At 38.1% G+C, this 20,664-nt stretch overlaps 1 protein-coding gene across 1 annotated transcript; it reads right to left on the bottom strand.

Moving 5' to 3' along the window:
- Positions 1-851: 851 nt before the first annotated feature.
- Positions 852-20,610, bottom strand: LOC106601784 (cytosolic Fe-S cluster assembly factor narfl). Its single transcript, XM_045715536.2, has 11 exons — positions 20,520-20,610; positions 19,733-19,828; positions 19,283-19,426; positions 19,000-19,132; positions 18,750-18,884; positions 4,726-4,844; positions 2,888-3,017; positions 2,685-2,757; positions 2,305-2,442; positions 1,817-1,974; positions 852-1,481 (listed from the first exon to the last, which is right to left on the bottom strand). The coding sequence occupies exons 1-11, from the start codon at positions 20,583-20,585 to the stop codon at positions 1,240-1,242; spliced, it is 1,434 nt and encodes a 477-aa protein (XP_045571492.1). The 5' UTR covers positions 20,586-20,610; the 3' UTR covers positions 852-1,239.
- Positions 20,611-20,664: the final 54 nt, after the last annotated feature.

The raw sequence follows: 20,664 nt of genomic DNA, 5'->3' as shown, positions 1-20,664 counted from the left end.
TTGTTGGCGTGAGATTCATATCCCTAATGACTATTACCCGCTTGCAGATTTCTTGGTAAAACGGTGATGTTTGCGTGACATTCTGTATTAACATTTCACCACATACCTATAACAAAAAAGCTGCTAAACATTTTCATATATAAGCAATATATTTTGACATATTGCTAATATTACTAGTCCATATTAAATGGTTTAACCTAGCTGCTTAACTGACAGAGCATACTGTATGAAGGCGTGTGCTTCTTGTTCTCACCATGCCATACAACGGAAGAAAACACTGAAAACATGAATGTAAATATTTAGTGTATGCTCATTTCTACAGCTAAAACTGTTCCTTTGTATCAAGTAAAACATGTCAGTATGTATATCAATGACTGCTGGTACATGGAGAATAACGTACTTGAAAGTTACAATAAAACATTTTAATATGCAAAATATGGATCATTGATTTTCATTATAAATAAGGCAGAAATGATATACATTTAAACTAAAATATTTCTTTAGAATTCCATCAGAAAACATTTCAAGAGTACAACAAATACTTTTCAGTGCATACAAGTGAAATAACAGAATTTGCTGCTGTATTCATAATTAGTGCACACTTAAATGTAGTAATAATTATCCAACAACATTATTCCCAGTGGTCTGGTATGAATTAGCTTGTGCGTATAGAATCTATAGCCTGAATGTATACAGGCTTTATGTTGGTATAAATAAATGACACAGTAATTAAACACTTGGAGATAATGCTCTATTTGACCTGACAGACAATCCTTTAAACACAGACAGGATAGAAGGATAGATAAGAGAGGAATAGATAGACAGAGAAAAGAGATGAGGGGTCCTTAAAAGCAGAGATGGAGGAGAGAGACAAGAAAGAGACGGTGAAAGAAAGTGCTAAATTCAGTCATCCAGTACAGATAGAGCATAAACATTGACCCAAGGTCAAGTTTTGTTATTTCACTCAATGGTTCAAATAATCCTAGAATAGGGATGCATCTCAATAGACAAAATAGATGTTCTATCATGCCTTTTTCTTTATTTCTACTGATATTAAAGAACTAGACAGGTGACAGAAAATACCCAACAAGAACCGGTCATGTTGCTTCCACCTAACCTGTGTTCAACTCAATGGAGATGAAAGAGAGGAGGCTACTTTAGACTATTGAGATGCACCCTGACATTTGAGGACAGACCATTCACTTACAGAAACCCTTCAATGTCCTTTCACCCTCTTCTTCACCATTTGACAAGGAGTCCATTGGTGGCCTTCTCCACTGCATGGTATTGTGTGTGCAGCAGCTCCCTGGCTCTCTCCTCTCCTACACTCTGTAGCCAGGACTGGTACAGCTCTGCCACGCGCTGGTCCTCCTCTGGCACTAGAGGGCGCTCCTCCCTGTACAGATCCTCCACCTGCTGCAGCAACTCCTTGTTGTTCTGCTCTGGTAAGGGCTTCACCTGGCCTCCCCCATTCAGACAACCTGTATACACACACAGTGAGGAAACACAACACACAACTGATTTTACAGGTTCACTTTGACTTGAACCCAAAAAATGCCATTACAAACAGGAACCATTCCTCAGGGGAATTCATGCAGTGTGCTTTCTAATACTAGCTGCTGCCTGTGGTAGCTTCTGTGCAAATGTAGAATAGAGACTTCAACCATAGCAGTAAATAAATAAATGGACAAGACATTATAATTCAATTCCACCCTCTTGAATGTGGGAAGAAAAAAAACATGCATTTGTATAGAATATCTTGTGTTTATATTAAACGCAAATGTAAACCAACAAACAAAGCCTCCTCTTTCCTCACCTGACGGACAGGCCATGACCTCTACGAAGTGGTAGGATGACTTTCCCCTCTTGAGTTTCTGCACCAGGTTCTGGATGTTGCGGAAACCGTAGGTTGCGGCAAAACGCAGCACGACCACACCGTCCCTTTCCAGGGTCACCTCCTGGAAGTCCTTGTTCCTAAAGGGGACAGGTTAATCAGGCTTGTGTTCATTAGGCACCAAATGCAAGAAATCAGACAAACAGAGAAGGACTTCTTGGATTTGTCCAATCAGAAACACCTGTTTCTTAAACTTGCTCTTATCTCAGGGTTATTCTTCTCAACAAATCTATACTTCCATGGCTGACAGGAAGCAGAGACACACTTCCCTGCACATCTCATGGAAATGAAGAGAGACTGAGCATTTTGCCTGCACTATTTCACAGCTGACACAACTAAGTGAAAGCTAACCAATTAGCAGAGGTGAGCTCCTAACAGGGCTTTAATACTGCAGGGCCCGACTGACTTACTTGAGTGTCTTGTAGGTGAGCTCCTTCACCTCCTCTCCATACAGCTGTCTGGCAGCGTGTGTGAACACGTGATGGAGGTATCCTCCTGAACCGCTCCCTGCATGGCCCAGCAACTCATCACCACACACACTGCTGAACCTGCAGGGACACAAGTCCACACACACATCAGCAAGTGTGGAGTTCTCCTGACGCACATTGCACACACACACACACACACACACACACACACACACACACACACACACACACACACACACACACACACACACACACACACACACACACACACACACACACGCACACACGCACACCTTCTGGAGTTCTCCTGACACACAAGTATGTATTCATTTATATGTAAAAGATGAGGTTCAAACCCTTACATTGTATCTAATGGGGCTGGCTCCACATCACTGAGCAACACTTTCTCTTCCTCTAGCATCTTCAGAACTTCTCCTGTCATGAAATAAACAGAAACACACATAAGAAAATGTACATTTAAAAATGTGTTTTGAAACGTAAAACACACACAGACACACACACACTTTGAATACTATCTGCCATAGTGGTTTAATGTCCTCCCTACCTGAAGTGATGACACAGTCCACCTCTCTGGTGTCATCCTCCTCCAGGTAGAAGTCAGGCCTGGAGGCCTCCAGTTTCTTATCATAGCAGGGCATCACAGTCACATGGTAGATCTGCTGAGGGTTCAGGCCCTGCAACAACAACACACACCTGTCAGTCATATCCTTTAGAAGATCTCATCCTACTATACAGACATGATAGAATCATCATCCAAAATGAACACAAATTCTTATCATCTATTAAACGTTACTCTACATCTCTGATCTATATCACCTGACTCCATTTAGTCTATTCCATAACTAACGTCTAGATATTTAACCCTGCAGTCTGCATCGCTGAATGTCAGACTCCTGCATCATCAGCTGGGGTCGGCTTCCGGTTCAGAACAAATCAAGAAAACACTTATTTTTTTTACAAACCCAGGAGCTTGTCTTTTTGCGTTATGTGAATTCCATTCTGTGAGCGGTGAGGCAGACATAGAAGGCTACCAGCCACACACGCAGTGAAAGTGTGGAGCAGGGAACTGTCCATTATTTGTGTGGTGCAGAAACATTTTAATTTGTCCACATGCAGAGCTTATGTTCCCTTCCCCCACATAAGAATACATTGCCAAGTTGACTTTCCCTGGCTAGCCTATCTCATGCGAAAACGGCTAACGTAACAGGACAAATAAAGAAATCAAAAGTTATGATGGGGGAATACACAATCGTGGAAACAGGTGCTGCGCGAGTGAAATCCCCACTTTGGAAGGATTTTGGACAAGGTCAACAACTCGGTAGATGGATGCACAGCCTGCAAAAAGTGCAAGCAGGTATTTGTTTACGATAATTCAGTTAATTATTAGTGAATGATTATGTTAATTCAGGCTTTCGTACATTTAGACCATACGCAGGCCATATAACGTTTAAACCAGTGCTGCTGGTAAAAGTGTAGCCTAGTAAATAAATTACTCTGGGAAAGACATGCTCAGGTAGTTTAGTGACTTGTCAATCTTTTTTAAACCTCCCGCTTTGGGCTGGATGTGTCAATGTGTAGTTTATATACGCATAATCTATGAGCAGAATTACTGTTTTACCTCAACCACAAAATCCCTAGTTTAAAAGCGACTGTTTTCTGGAAGCTGTGTTGCGCCATTTTCCCTAACTTCCCCCCACATGGGCCAGCCCCCTAGCAATTCAAGTTCCAGCCAATGAGATTCAGCCCATCGCTATTTGAGTGACAACTAGCAAGTTTTACACACAGCAGAGCAAGAGAGAGAGAGCAATGACGTGGAGCACATATCTGCAAATATGTTAGGTAGTACACCATTTTCGGGGACCACTTTTAGCTCGTGGATGCTACTTTCAGAACTACTGGCTAAAAAGTATACAAAAGTACCAGAGAATCCCTTTAAGTTTCAATTAAATTATTTGATTATCTAAACAATATTGAATGTAAAGGTCTTGTTTCGTTATGTTGGCTATAGGCTTCATGAGGTAAGAAGGCTAATTGGAAGGCTTTTCAAAGCGATTTGAGTTGTCAATGTGCCGCATTACATTGTGAAGAAAAAATATATATTGTTCTTAATTCATGTTGAATACACATGCAGACAAATTCATTCATGCACGGAAGAAGAATATTAGCCTACTACACAGGAGTCACAAACACTAAATAAATAGATGTTATTTGGCGGGTTAACGGATCAGCTCGCGGAACAATTTAATGCGGCTTGGTCGGATTGCACAGAAAAATCTCTCTTGATGTCGGGTAGGCTCAGAATTTATGTGGCTGGAGCGGGGCGGGTGCGGCTCCAAAAAACAGACCCATGCAGGACTCTAGTGTCAATGAGCCCCTACAAACCTGCTGGCCAGCGAAGAAGCCCTTCACCAGAGAGCCCATCATCTGCTGTGGGGAGCGGGTGGAGCTGACGTAGGGCAGGATGAACTCTCCATGGGTTTTCTCTGCATAGCAGATCCAACCTGAAGACAACACAAGCCTGTATTATTAATGAACCTGAACACAAGCCTGTATTATTAATGAACCTGAAGACAACACAAGCCTGTATTATTAATGAACCTGAAGGCAACACAAGCCTGTATTATTAATTAACCTGAAGCCTGTATTATTAATGAACCTGAACACAAGCCTGTATTATTAATGGACCTGAAGACAACACAAGCCTGTATTATTACTGGACCTGAAGACAACACAAGCCTGTATTATTAATGAACCTGAAGACAACACAAGCCTGTATTATTAATGAACCTGAAGACAAGCCTGTATTATTAATGAACCTGAACACAAGCCTGTATTATTAGTGAACCTGAAGACAACACAAGCCTGTATTATTAATGAACCTGAACACAAGCCTGTATTATTAATGAACCTGAACACAAGCCTGTATTATTAATGAACCTGAACACAAGCCTGTATTATTAATGAACCTGAACACAAGCCTGTATTATTAATGAACCTGAAGACAAGCCTGTATTATTAATGAACCTGAAGACAAGCCTGTATTATTAATGAACCTGAAGACAAGCCTGTATTATTAATGAACCTGAAGACAAGCCTGTATTATTAATGAACCTGAAGACAAGCCTGTATTATTAGTGAACCTGAAGACAAGCCTGTATTATTAGTGAACCTGAAGACAACACAAGCCTGTATTATTAATGAACCTGAAGACAACACAAGCCTGTATTATTAATGAACCTGAAGACAACACAAGCCTGTATTATTAATGAACCTGAAGACAAGCCTGTATTATTAATGAACCTGAAGACAACACAAGCCTGTATTATTAATGAACCTGAAGACAACACAAGCCTGTATTATTAATGAACCTGAAGACAAGCCTGTATTATTAATGAACCTGAAGACAAGCCTGTATTATTAGTGAACCTGAAGACAAGCCTGTATTATTAATGAACCTGAAGACAACACAAGCCTGTATTATTAATGAACCTGAAGACAAGCCTGTATTATTAGTGAACCTGAAGACAAGCCTGTATTATTAATGAACCTGAAGACAACACAAGCATGTATTATTAATGAACCTGAAGACAACACAAGCCTGTATTATTAATGAACCTGAAGACAACACAAGCCTGCATTATTAATGAACCTGAAGACAAGCCTGCATTATTAATGAACCTGAAGACAAGCCTGTATAATTAATGAACCTGAAGACAAGCCTGTATAATTAATGAACCTGAAGACAACACAAGCCTGTATTATTAGTGAACCTGAAGACAACACAAGCCTGTATTATTAGTGAACCTGAAGACAACACAAGCCTGTATTATTAGTGAACCCGAAGACAACACAAGCCTGTATTATTAATGAACCTGAGGACAACACAAGCTTGTATTATTAATGAACCCGAGGACAACACAAGCTTGTATTATTAATGAACCCGAAGACAACACAAGCATGTATTATTAGTGAACCTGAAGACAACACAAGCCTGTATTATGAATGAACCTGAACACAAGCCTGTATTATTAATGAACCTGAACACAAGCCTGTATTATTAATGAACCTGAACACAAGCCTATATTATTAATGAACCTGAAGACAAGCCTGTATTATTAGTGAACCTGAAGACAACACAAGCCTGTATTATTAATGAACCTGAACACAAGCCTGTATTATTAGTGAACCTGAAGACAACACAAGCCTGTATTATTAATGAACCTGAACACAAGCCTGTATTATTAATGAACCTGAACACAAGCCTGTATCATTAATGAACCTGAAGACAACACAAGCCTGTATTATTAATGAACCTGAAGACAAGCCTGTATTATTAATGAACCTGAAGACAACACAAGCCTGTATTATTAATGAACCTGAAGACAACACAAGCCTGTATTATTAATGAACCTGAAGACAAGCCTGTATTATTAATGAACCTGAAGACAAGCCTGTATTATTAGTGAACCTGAAGACAAGCCTGTATTATTAATGAACCTGAAGACAACACAAGCCTGTATTATTAATGAACCTGAAGACAAGCCTGTATTATTAGTGAACCTGAAGACAAGCCTGTATTATTAATGAACCTGAAGACAACACAAGCATGTATTATTAATGAACCTGAAGACAACACAAGCCTGTATTATTAATGAACCTGAAGACAACACAAGCCTGCATTATTAATGAACCTGAAGACAAGCCTGCATTATTAATGAACCTGAAGACAAGCCTGTATAATTAATGAACCTGAAGACAAGCCTGTATAATTAATGAACCTGAAGACAACACAAGCCTGTATTATTAGTGAACCTGAAGACAACACAAGCCTGTATTATTAGTGAACCTGAAGACAACACAAGCCTGTATTATTAGTGAACCCGAAGACAACACAAGCCTGTATTATTAGTGAACCCGAAGACAACACAAGCTTGTATTATTAATGAACCTGAGGACAACACAAGCTTGTATTATTAATGAACCCGAGGACAACACAAGCTTGTATTATTAATGAACCCGAAGACAACACAAGCATGTATTATTAGTGAACCTGAAGACAACACAAGCCTGTATTATGAATGAACCTGAACACAAGCCTGTATTATTAATGAACCTGAACACAAGCCTGTATTATTAATGAACCTGAACACAAGCCTATATTATTAATGAACCTGAAGACAAGCCTGTATTATTAGTGAACCTGAAGACAACACAAGCCTGTATTATTAATGAACCTGAACACAAGCCTGTATTATTAGTGAACCTGAAGACAACACAAGCCTGTATTATTAATGAACCTGAACACAAGCCTGTATTATTAATGAACCTGAACACAAGCCTGTATCATTAATGAACCTGAAGACAACACAAGCCTGTTCTATTAATGAACCTGAACACAAGCCTATATTATTTATGAACCTGAACACAAGCATGTATTATTAGTGAACCTGAAGACAACACAAGACTATATTATTAGTGAACCTGAAGACAACACAAGCCTGTATTATTAGTGAACCTGAAGACAACACAAGCCTGTATTATTAATGAACCTGAAGACAACACAAGCCTGTATTATTAATGAACCTGAAGACAACACAAGCCTGTATTATTAGTGAACCTGAAGACAACACAAGCATGTATTATTAGTGAACCTGAAGACAACACAAGCCTGTATTATTAATGAACCTGAAGACAACACAAGCCTGTATTATTAGTGAACCTGAAGACAAGACAAGCCTATATTATTAATGAACCTGAACACAAGCCTATATTATTAATGAACCTGAACACAAGCCTGTATTATTAGTGAACCTGAAGACAACACAAGCCTGTATTATTAATGAACCTGAAGACAAGCCTGTATTATTAATGAACCTGAAGACAAGCCTGTATTATTAATGAACCTGAAGACAAGCCTGTATTATTAATGAACCTGAAGACAAGCCTGTATTATTAATGAACCTGAAGACAACACAAGCCTGTATTATTAATGAACCTGAAGACAACACAAGCCTGCATTATTAATGAACCTGAAGACAAGCCTGCATTATTAATGAACCTGAAGACAAGCCTGTATTATTAATGAACCTGAAGACAAGCCTGTATAATTAAAGAACCTGAAGACAACACAAGCCTGTATTATTAATGAACCTGAAGACAACACAAGCCTGCATTATTAATGAACCTGAAGACAAGCCTGCATTATTAATGAACCTGAAGACAAGCCTGTATTATTAATGAACCTGAAGACAAGCCTGTATTATTAATGAACCTGAAGACAACACAAGCCTGTATTATTAATGAACCTGAAGACAAGCCTGTATAATTAATGAACCTGAAGACAAGCCTGTATTATTAGTGAACCTGAAGACAACACAAGCCTGTATTATTAATGAACCTGAAGACAACACAAGCCTGTATTATTAGTGAACCTGAACACAAGCCTGTATTATTAATGAACCTGAAGACAACACAAGCCTGTATTATTAATGAACCCGAAGACAACACAAGCCTGTATTATTAATGAACCCGAAGACAACACAAGCATGTATTATTAGTGAACCTGAAGACAACACAAGCCTGTATTATGAATGAACCTGAACACAAGCCTGTATTATTAATGAACCTGAACACAAGCCTGTATTATTAATGAACCTGAACACAAGCCTATATTATTAATGAACCTGAAGACAAGCCTGTATTATTAGTGAACCTGAAGACAACACAAGCCTGTATTATTAATGAACCTGAACACAAGCCTGTATTATTAATGAACCTGAACACAAGCCTGTATCATTAATGAACCTGAAGACAACACAAGCCTGTTCTATTAATGAACCTGAACACAAGCCTATATTATTTATGAACCTGAACACAAGCCTGTATTATTAGTGAACCTGAAGACAACACAAGCCTGTATTATTAGTGAACCTGAAGACAACACAAGCCTGTATTATTAGTGAACCTGAAGACAACACAAGCCTGTATTATTAATGAACCTGAAGACAACACAAGCCTGTATTATTAATGAACCTGAAGACAACACAAGCCTGTATTATTAGTGAACCTGAAGACAACACAAGCATGTATTATTAGTGAACCTGAAGACAACACAAGCCTGTATTATTAATGAACCTGAAGACAACACAAGCCTGTATTATTAATGAACCTGAACACAAGCCTATATTATTAATGAACCTGAACACAAGCCTGTATTATTAGTGAACCTGAAGACAACACAAGCCTGTATTATTAATGAACCTGAAGACAAGCCTGTATTATTAATGAACCTGAAGACAAGCCTGTATTATTAATGAACCTGAAGACAAGCCTGTATTATTAATGAACCTGAAGACAACACAAGCCTGTATTATTAATGAACCTGAAGACAACACAAGCCTGTATTATTAATGAACCTGAAGACAAGCCTGCATTATTAGTGAACCTGAAGACAACACAAGCCTGTATTATTAATGAACCTGAAGACAAGCCTGTATTATTAATGAACCTGAAGACAAGCCTGTATTATTAATGAACCTGAAGACAAGCCTGTATTATTAATGAACCTGAACACAAGCCTGTATTATTAATGAACCTGAACACAAGCCTGTATTATTAATGAACCTGAACACAAGCCTATATTATTAATGAACCTGAAGACAAGCCTGTATTATTAGTGAACCTGAAGACAACACAAGCCTGTATTATTAATGAACCTGAACACAAGCCTGTATTATTAATGAACCTGAACACAAGCCTGTATCATTAATGAACCTCAAGACAACACAAGCCTGTTCTATTAATGAACCTGAACACAAGCCTATATTATTTATGAACCTGAACACAAGCCTGTATTATTAGTGAACCTGAAGACAACACAAGCCTGTATTATTAGTGAACCTGAAGACAACACAAGCCTGTATTATTAGTGAACCTGAAGACAACACAAGCCTGTATTATTAATGAACCTGAAGACAACACAAGCCTGTATTATTAGTGAACCTGAAGACAACACAAGCATGTATTATTAGTGAACCTGAAGACAACACAAGCATGTATTATTAGTGAACCTGAAGACAACACAAGCCTGTATTATTAATGAACCTGAAGACAACACTAGCCTGTATTATTAGTGAACCTGAAGACAAGACAAGCCTATATTATTAATGAACCTGAACACAAGCCTATATTATTAATGAACCTGAACACAAGCCTGTATTATTAGTGAACCTGAAGACAACACAAGCCTGTATTATTAATGAACCTGAAGACAAGCCTGTATTATTAATGAACCTGAAGACAAGCCTGTATTATTAATGAACCTGAAGACAAGCCTGTATTATTAATGAACCTGAAGACAACACAAGCCTGTATTATTAATGAACCTGAAGACAACACAAGCCTGTATTATTAATGAACCTGAAGACAAGCCTGCATTATTAGTGAACCTGAAGACAACACAAGCCTGTATTATTAATGAACCTGAAGACAAGCCTGTATTATTAATGAACCTGAAGACAAGCCTGTATTATTAATGAACCTGAAGACAAGCCTGTATTATTAATGAACCTGAAGACAAGCCTGTATTATTAATGAACCTGAAGACAAGCCTGTATTATTAATGAACCTGAAGACAACACAAGCCTGCATTATTAATGAACCTGAAGACAAGCCTGTATTATTAATGAACCTGAAGACAAGCCTGTATAATTAATGAACCTGAAGACAACACAAGCCTGTATAATTAATGAACCTGAAGACAAGCCTGTATTATTAGTGAACCTGAAGACAACACAAGCCTGTATTATTAATGAACCTGAAGACAACACAAGCCTGTATTATTAGTGAACCTGAACACAAGCCTGTATTATTAATGAACCTGAAGACAACACAAGCCTGTATTATTAATGAACCCGAAGACAACACAAGCCTGTATTATTAATGAACCCGAAGACAACACAAGCATGTATTATTAGTGAACCTGAAGACAACACAAGCCTGTATTATGAATGAACCTGAACACAAGCCTGTATTATTAATGAACCTGAACGCAAGCCTGTATTATTAATGAACCTGAACACAAGCCTATATTATTAATGAACCTGAAGACAAGCCTGTATTATTAGTGAACCTGAAGACAACACAAGCCTGTATTATTAATGAACCTGAACACAAGCCTGTATTATTAATGAACCTGAACACAAGCCTGTATCATTAATGAACCTGAAGACAACACAAGCCTGTTCTATTAATGAACCTGAACACAAGCCTATATTATTTATGAACCTGAACACAAGCCTGTATTATTAGTGAACCTGAAGACAACACAAGCCTGTATTATTAGTGAACCTGAAGACAACACAAGCCTGTATTATTAGTGAACCTGAAGACAACACAAGCCTGTATTATTAATGAACCTGAAGACAACACAAGCATGTATTATTAGTGAACCTGAAGACAACACAAGCATGTATTATTAGTGAACCTGAAGACAACACAAGCCTGTATTATTAATGAACCTGAAGACAACACAAGCCTGTATTATTAGTGAACCTGAAGACAAGACAAGCCTATATTATTAATGAACCTGAACACAAGCCTGTATTATTAGTGAACCTGAAGACAACACAAGCCTGTATTATTAATGAACCTGAAGACAAGCCTGTATTATTAATGAACCTGAAGACAAGCCTGTATTATTAATGAACCTGAAGACAAGCCTGTATTATTAATGAACCTGAAGACAAGCCTGTATTATTAATGAACCTGAAGACAAGCCTGTATTATTAATGAACCTGAAGACAAGCCTGTATTATTAATGAACCTGAAGACAAGCCTGTATTATTAATGAACCTGAAGACAAGACTGTATAATTAATGAAACTGAAGACAACACAAGCCTGTATAATTAATGAACCTGAAGACTGTATTATTAGTGAACCTGAAGACAACACAAGCCTGTATTATTAATGAACCTGAAGACAACACAAGCTTGTATTATTAATGAACCCGAAGACAACACAAGCCTGTATTATTAATGAACCCGAAGACAACACAAGCCTGTATTATTAATGAACCCGAAGACAACACAAGCCTGTATTATTAATGAACCCGAAGACAACACAAGCCTGTATTATGAATGAACCTGAAGACAACACAAGCCTGTATTATGAATGAACCTGAACACAAGCCTGTATTATTAATGAACCTGAACACAAGCCTGTATTATTAATGAACCTGAACACAAGCCTATATTATTAATGAACCTGAAGACAAGCCTGTATTATTAGTGAACCTGAAGACAACACAAGCCTGTATTATTAATGAACCTGAACACAAGCCTGTATTATTAATGAACCTGAAGACAACACAAGCCTGTATTATTAATGAACCTGAAGACAACACAAGCCTGTATTATTAGTGAACCTGAAGACAACACAAGCATGTATTATTAGTGAACCTGAAGACAACACAAGCCTGTATTATTAGTGAACCTGAAGACAAGACAAGCCTATATTATTAATGAACCTGAACACAAGCCTATATTATTAATGAACCTGAACACAAGCCTGTATTATTAATGAACCTGAAGACAACACAAGCCTGTATTATTAGTGAACCTGAAGACAACACAAGCCTGTATTAATAGTGAACCTGAAGACAACACAAGCCTGTATTATTAATGAACCTGAAGACAACACAAGCCTGTATTATTAGTGAACCTGAAGACAACACAAGCCTGTATTATTAATGAACCTGAAGACAACACAAGCCTGTATTATTAATGAACCTGAAGACAACACAAGCCTGTTGTATTAATGAACCTGAACACAAGCCTGTATTATTAGTGAACCTGAAGACAACACAAGCCTGTATTATTAATGAACCTGAAGACAACACAAGCCTGTATCATTAATGAACCTGAAGACAACACAAGCCTGTTCTATTAATGAACCTGAACACAAGCCTATATTATTAATGAACCTGAACACAAGCCTGTATTATTAGTGAACCTGAAGACAACACAAGCCTGTATTATTAATGAACCTGAACACAAGCCTATATTATTTATGAACCTGAACACAAGCCTGTATTATTAGTGAACCTGAAGACAAAACAAGCCTGTATTATTAATGAACCTGAACACAAGCCTATATTATTAATGAACCTGAAGACAAGCCTGTATTATTAGTGAACCTGAAGACAACACAAGCCTGTATTATGAATGAACCTGAACACAAGCCTGTATTATTAATGAACCTGAACACAAGCCTGTATTATTAATGAACCTGAACACAAGCCTATATTATTAATGAACCTGAAGACAAGCCTGTATTATTAGTGAACCTGAAGACAACACAAGCCTGTATTATTAATGAACCTGAACACAAGCCTGTATTATTAATGAACCTGAAGACAACACAAGCCTGTATTATTAATGAACCTGAAGACAACACAAGCCTGTATTATTAGTGAACCTGAAGACAACACAAGCCTGTATTATTAGTGAACCTGAAGACAAGACAAGCCTATATTATTAGTGAACCTGAAGACAAGACAAGCCTATATTATTAATGAACCTGAACACAAGCCTGTATTATTAATGAACCTGAAGACAACACAAGCCTGTATTATTAATGAACCTGAAGACAACACAAGCCTGTATTATTAGTGAACCTGAAGACAACACAAGCCTGTATTAATAGTGAACCTGAAGACAACACAAGCCTGTATTATTAATGAACCTGAAGACAACACAAGCCTGTATTATTAGTGAACCTGAAGACAACACAAGCCTGTATTATTAATGAACCTGAAGACAACACAAGCCTGTATTATTAATGAACCTGAAGACAACACAAGCCTGTTGTATTAATGAACCTGAACACAAGCCTGTATTATTAGTGAACCTGAAGACAACACAAGCCTGTATTATTAATGAACCTGAAGACAACACAAGCCTGTATCATTAATGAACCTGAAGACAACACAAGCCTGTTCTATTAATGAACCTGAACACAAGCCTATATTATTAATGAACCTGAACACAAGCCTGTATTATTAGTGAACCTGAAGACAACACAAGCCTGTATTATTAATGAACCTGAACACAAGCCTATATTATTTATGAACCTGAACACAAGCCTGTATTATTAGTGAACCTGAAGACAACACAAGCCTGTATTATTAATGAACCTGAACACAAGCCTATATTATTAATGAACCTGAAGACAAGCCTGTATTATTAGTGAACCTGAAGACAACACAAGCCTGTATCATTAATGAACCTGAAGACAACACAAGCCTGTTCTATTAATGAACCTGAACACAAGCCTATATTATTTATGAACCTGAACACAAGCCTGTATTATTAGTGAACCTGAAGACAACACAAGCCTGTATTATTAGTGAACCTGAAGACAACACAAGCCTGTATTATTAGTGAACCTGAAGACAACACAAGCCTGTATTATTAATGAACCTGAAGACAACACAAGCCTGTATTATTAATGAACCTGAAGACAACACAAGCCTGTATTATTAGTGAACCTGAAGACAACACAAGCATGTATTATTAGTGAACCTGAAGACAACACAAGCCTGTATTATTAATGAACCTGAAGACAACACAAGCCTGTATTATTAGTGAACCTGAAGACAAGACAAGCCTATATTATTAATGAACCTGAACACAAGCCTGTATTATTAATAAACCTGAACACAAGCCTGTATTATTAATGAACCTGAAGACAACACAAGCCTGTATTATTAATGAACCAGAAGACAACACAATTATTAATGAACCTGAACACAAGCCTGTATTATTAATGAACCTGAAGACAACACAAGCCTGTATTATTAATGAACCTGAACACAAGCCTGTATTATTAGTGAACCTGAAGACAACACAAGCCTGTATTATTAATGAACCAGAAGACAACACAATTATTAATGAACCTGAACACAAGCCTGTATTATTAGTGAACCTGAAGACAACACAAGCCTGTATTATTAGTGAACCTGAAGACAACACAAGCCTGTATTATTAGTGAACCTGAAGACAACACAAGCCTGTATTACTAATGAACCTGAAGACAACACAAGCCTGTATTATTAGTGAACCTGAAGACAACACAAGCCTGTATTATTAGTGAACCTGAAGACAACACAAGCCTGTATTATTAATGAACCTGAAGACAACACAAGCCTGTATTATTAGTGAACCTGAAGACAAGACAAGCCTATATTATTAATGAACCTGAACACAAGCCTATATTATTAATGAACCTGAACACAAGCCTGTATTATTAATAAACCTGAACACAAGCCTGTATTATTAATGAACCTGAAGACAACACAAGCCTGTATTATTAATGAACCAGAAGACAACACAAGCCTGTATTATTAATGAACCTGAAGACAAGCCTGTATTATTAGTGAACCTGAAGACAACACAAGCCTGTATTATTAGTGAACCTGAAGTCAACACAAGCCTGTATTATTAGTGAACCTGAAGACAACACAAGCCTGTATTATTAATGAACCTGAAGACAACACAAGCCTGTATTATTAATGAACCAGAAGACAACACAATTAATAATGAACCTGAACACAAGCCTGTATTATTAGTGAACCTGAAGACAACACAAGCCTGTATTATTAGTGAACCTGAAGTCAACACAAGCCTGTATTATTAATGAACCTGAAGACAACACAAGCCTGTATTATTAATGAACCAGAAGACAACACAATTAATAATGAACCTGAACACAAGCCTGTATTATTAGTGAACCTGAAGACAACACAAGCATGTATTATTAGTGAACCTGAAGACAACACAAGCCTGTATTATTAATGAACCTGAAGACAACACAAGCCTGTATTATTAGTGAACCTGAAGACAAGACAAGCCTATATTATTAATGAACCTGAAGACAACACAAGCCTGTATTATTAGTGAACCTGAAGACAAGACAAGCCTATATTATTAATGAACCTGAAGACAACACAAGCCTGTATTATTAGTGAACCTGAAGACAACACAAGCCTGTATTATTAGTGAACCTGAAGACAACACAAGCCTGTATTATTAATGAACCTGAAGACAACACAAGCCTGTATTATTAGTGAACCTGAAGACAAGACAAGCCTATATTATTAATGAACCTGAACACAAGCCTATATTATTAATGAACCTGAACACAAGCCTGTATTATTAATAAACCTGAACACAAGCCTGTATTATTAATGAACCTGAAGACAACACAAGCCTGTATTATTAATGAACCAGAAGACAACACAATTAATAATGAACCTGAACACAAGCCTGTATTATTAGTGAACCTGAAGACAACACAAGCCTGTATTATTAGTGAACCTGAAGTCAACACAAGCCTGTATTATTAGTGAACCTGAAGACAACACAAGCCTGTATTATTAATGAACCTGAAGACAACACAAGCCTGTATTATTAATGAACCAGAAGACAACACAATTATTAATGAACCTGAACACAAGCCTGTATTATTAATGAACCTGAAGACAACACAAGCCTGTATTATTAATGAACCTGAACACAAGCCTGTATTATTAGTGAACCTGAAGACAACACAAGCCTGTATTATTAATGAACCAGAAGACAACACAATTATTAATGAACCTGAACACAAGCCTGTATTATTAGTGAACCTGAAGACAACACAAGCCTGTATTATTAGTGAACCTGAAGACAACACAAGCCTGTATTATTAGTGAACCTGAAGACAACACAAGCCTGTATTATTAATGAACCTGAAGACAACACAAGCCTGTATTATTAGTGAACCTGAAGACAAGACAAGCCTATATTATTAATGAACCTGAACACAAGCCTATATTATTAATGAACCTGAACACAAGCCTGTATTATTAATAAACCTGAACACAAGCCTGTATTATTAATGAACCTGAAGACAACACAAGCCTGTATTATTAATGAACCAGAAGACAACACAATTAATAATGAACCTGAACACAAGCCTGTATTATTAGTGAACCTGAAGACAACACAAGCCTGTATTATTAGTGAACCTGAAGTCAACACAAGCCTGTATTATTAGTGAACCTGAAGACAACACAAGCCTGTATTATTAATGAACCTGAAGACAACACAAGCCTGTATTATTAGTGAACCTGAAGACAACACAAGCATGTATTATTAGTGAACCTGAAGACAACACAAGCCTGTATTATTAATGAACCAGAAGACAACACAATTATTAATGAACCTGAACACAAGCCTGTATTATTAATGAACCTGAAGACAACACAAGCCTGTATTATTAATGAACCTGAACACAAGCCTGTATTATTAGTGAACCTGAAGACAACACAAGCCTGTATTATTAATGAACCAGAAGACAACACAATTATTAATGAACCTGAACACAAGCCTGTATTATTAGTGAACCTGAAGACAACACAAGCCTGTATTATTAGTGAACCTGAAGACAACACAAGCCTGTATTATTAGTGAACCTGAAGACAACACAAGCCTGTATTATTAATGAATCTGAAGACAACACAAGCCTGTATTATTAGTGAACCTGAAGACAACACAAGCCTGTATTATTAGTGAACCTGAAGACAACACAAGCCTGTATTATTAGTGAACCTGAAGACAACACAAGCCTGTATTATTAATGAACCTGAAGACAACACAAGCCTGTATTATTAGTGAACCTGAAGACAAGACAAGCCTATATTATTAATGAACCTGAACACAAGCCTATATTATTAATGAACCTGAACACAAGCCTGTATTATTAATAAACCTGAACACAAGCCTGTATTATTAATGAACCTGAAGACAACACAAGCCTGTATTATTAATGAAGCAGAAGACAACACAATTAATAATGAACCTGAACACAAGCCTGTATTATTAGTGAACCTGAAGACAACACAAGCCTGTATTATTAGTGAACCTGAAGACAACACAAGCCTGTATTATTAATGAATCTGAAGACAACACAAGCCTGTATTATTAATGAACCTGAAGACAACACAAGCCTGTATTATTAATGAACCTGAACACAAGCCTGTATTATTACTGGACCTGGAAGAGACCAGGGCCTGTATTTATAAAGTGTCTCAGAGTAGGAGATGATCTGTCCCCCCTCTTATTCCCTGTTCTGGCCGTGACCCCACTCTCCGAGGGTGTCTCAGAGGGAGTTGGGATATGCAAAAAACACATTTCCAATTAATACACACTTGTACATGTGTGAAACAGGACAAATATAATCACCCACCCACTTTTAATCTGAGGAACTTTGTGAAATTGGGCCCTGGTTTCTGAAGTTCTATTGGAAGGATTCTGGCCTGGAGATAATCAGGGGCTAGTTAAGGTGTTGAGGTACAACTGGTTACCTGGGCAGGCAGAGGCCAGCATGGGCAGGGCCTGCTTGTCTTGCTCCTTCCGATGGAACCGCTCCACAAACTCTCTCTGACTCTCCAACAGGCTGAAGGTCCTGCTGAAGCTGGTGTCAAACACGTGGTGAACCCCTGAAACACAACAGTCACACCAGTCAGTATATTTTATCTCACTAGTGTGTCAGATAAACCGATGTCCTATATTACACAGATACACAATGGTTTATCTTTTAACCTTCGCACTCACCCAGACCCTTGAAGAAGGCGGTCAGCCTCCTGCCTGCCTCACTGCTGCTAAGGCCGTAGCGTGCTGCCAGGGAGGCTCTGGACTGTGGGGACACAGACACCACCACCACCTTCTGCTCTGCTACACCTGCCTGCTGGGGAGATGAAGGGAGACTAGTTACACACAGGGGAGACAGATACAGACACCATCATCATCACTAAACATGCTGGGTTGAGTATGACTGGTGGGTCCTGTTTGTGGGTCTTCAGATGGATGACAACACACACACACAAACACACACTACCTTGTTGTTGCGTAGCACCCTGTAGATCTCTTCATGACTCTGCTGTGTGATAAGGACACTCTCAGCTGAGGTGATGCAGCCACTGCAGGCCAGGCAGTCATTCAGAGTGATCTTAGCTTTCTCCAGCTTCTGCTTTCCACCATCCTGGAGACACAAAGAACAAGATGGAGTAATATTGTACTTTAGGTTAACAGTGAGAAAGAAAATGTGTGTCTCAAAAAGTAGCATCCGCTACTCAAATTAATTTGAAATCCCATAAGGCAGCCATATTGCTTTTACCGATCCTGTGTCTTCAGAACAAGTTCAGGTGAAGGCGAGATGAGAAGAGCAACAAGAGAGTTTTGAGATTCACCCTCAGTGAAGTAGGCTAATGCCAGTTGACATGTTAGTCAATGTAACATCACAGCTCCAGCTGTGGTCACTATGTGGGAAACACTGAAGCATACGCACCTGTTTAACCTGGAAATAGCTCCCATCATCTTCTATTTGAATTTTAGCCACAGATCTGCCTTGCTTCTTCTCCACCTTGACTGGTTTCACACATTCCTAAGAAAGGAAAGGGGAGAAAGTAGCAATCAGTTTAGGGGGGAGAAGTACAATCACAAACAATACTAGCTAGCTTAGTCACATCCAGGTGCTTACAGTACAAGGACCAATTAAATTAAAGTGAAAGGAACTAATGGTGTGTCTGATGACAGATAAAAGTGGACATATTTGGCTAAGTTCTTCAACCTAGGAAGTTAACGTTATCTAGTCAAATAAGTCATATGTCATTTCGATGACCTAGCTACTTAGCGAGAGAGCAAACCAACTAGGTAGTAGAGGAGGCTGGAAGGAAACAACGTCTGAATCCATTCTAATGATCTCATTCCAGTCATTACAATGAGCCCGTCCTCCTAAAGCTCCCCCACCAGCGTCCGATACGACTTAATGAGATTAAAAAACGAACAAATGCGCTTTCAATTGAAAACCACCATTGCTTCAATCAATTTACACAGCAATGCCATTAACGCAATATACGCCTTTGGAAGTTGGACAGATAACACTCTATTTGACAGCTAGCCAGTACTTTAGAGGTTAGCTAACTACAGTCGCTAGCTAGCTAACGTTAACTAGCTACTGAGAATAGCGACCAGTGAGTGGGTCGTTAACATTAAAATAACCACATTATACCTATGCTAAAATTATGTAAAACGTGTTTAATAACCTGATTGTTTTATGGTTAAGTGTTATTTACCTGGGAAGGAGTGATAAAATCATCTAGATCTGTCAACTGCAAAACACCACTAAATTGGGACACCATGTTTAGTGCTGCAGTAAAGCAGTTTGTGTTTACTTTGAGTGTCGTAAAGATGTTTCGTCGGATAATGTGCTTCTCTCAT

This window comes from Salmo salar, chromosome 03, assembly GCF_965601325.2.
Source record: "Salmo salar chromosome 03, fSalSal1, whole genome shotgun sequence".
NCBI lineage: Eukaryota > Metazoa > Chordata > Actinopteri > Salmoniformes > Salmonidae > Salmo > Salmo salar.
Note: the sequence above shows the minus strand (reverse complement) of the source record. Positions and strands in the feature narration are given on the sequence as shown.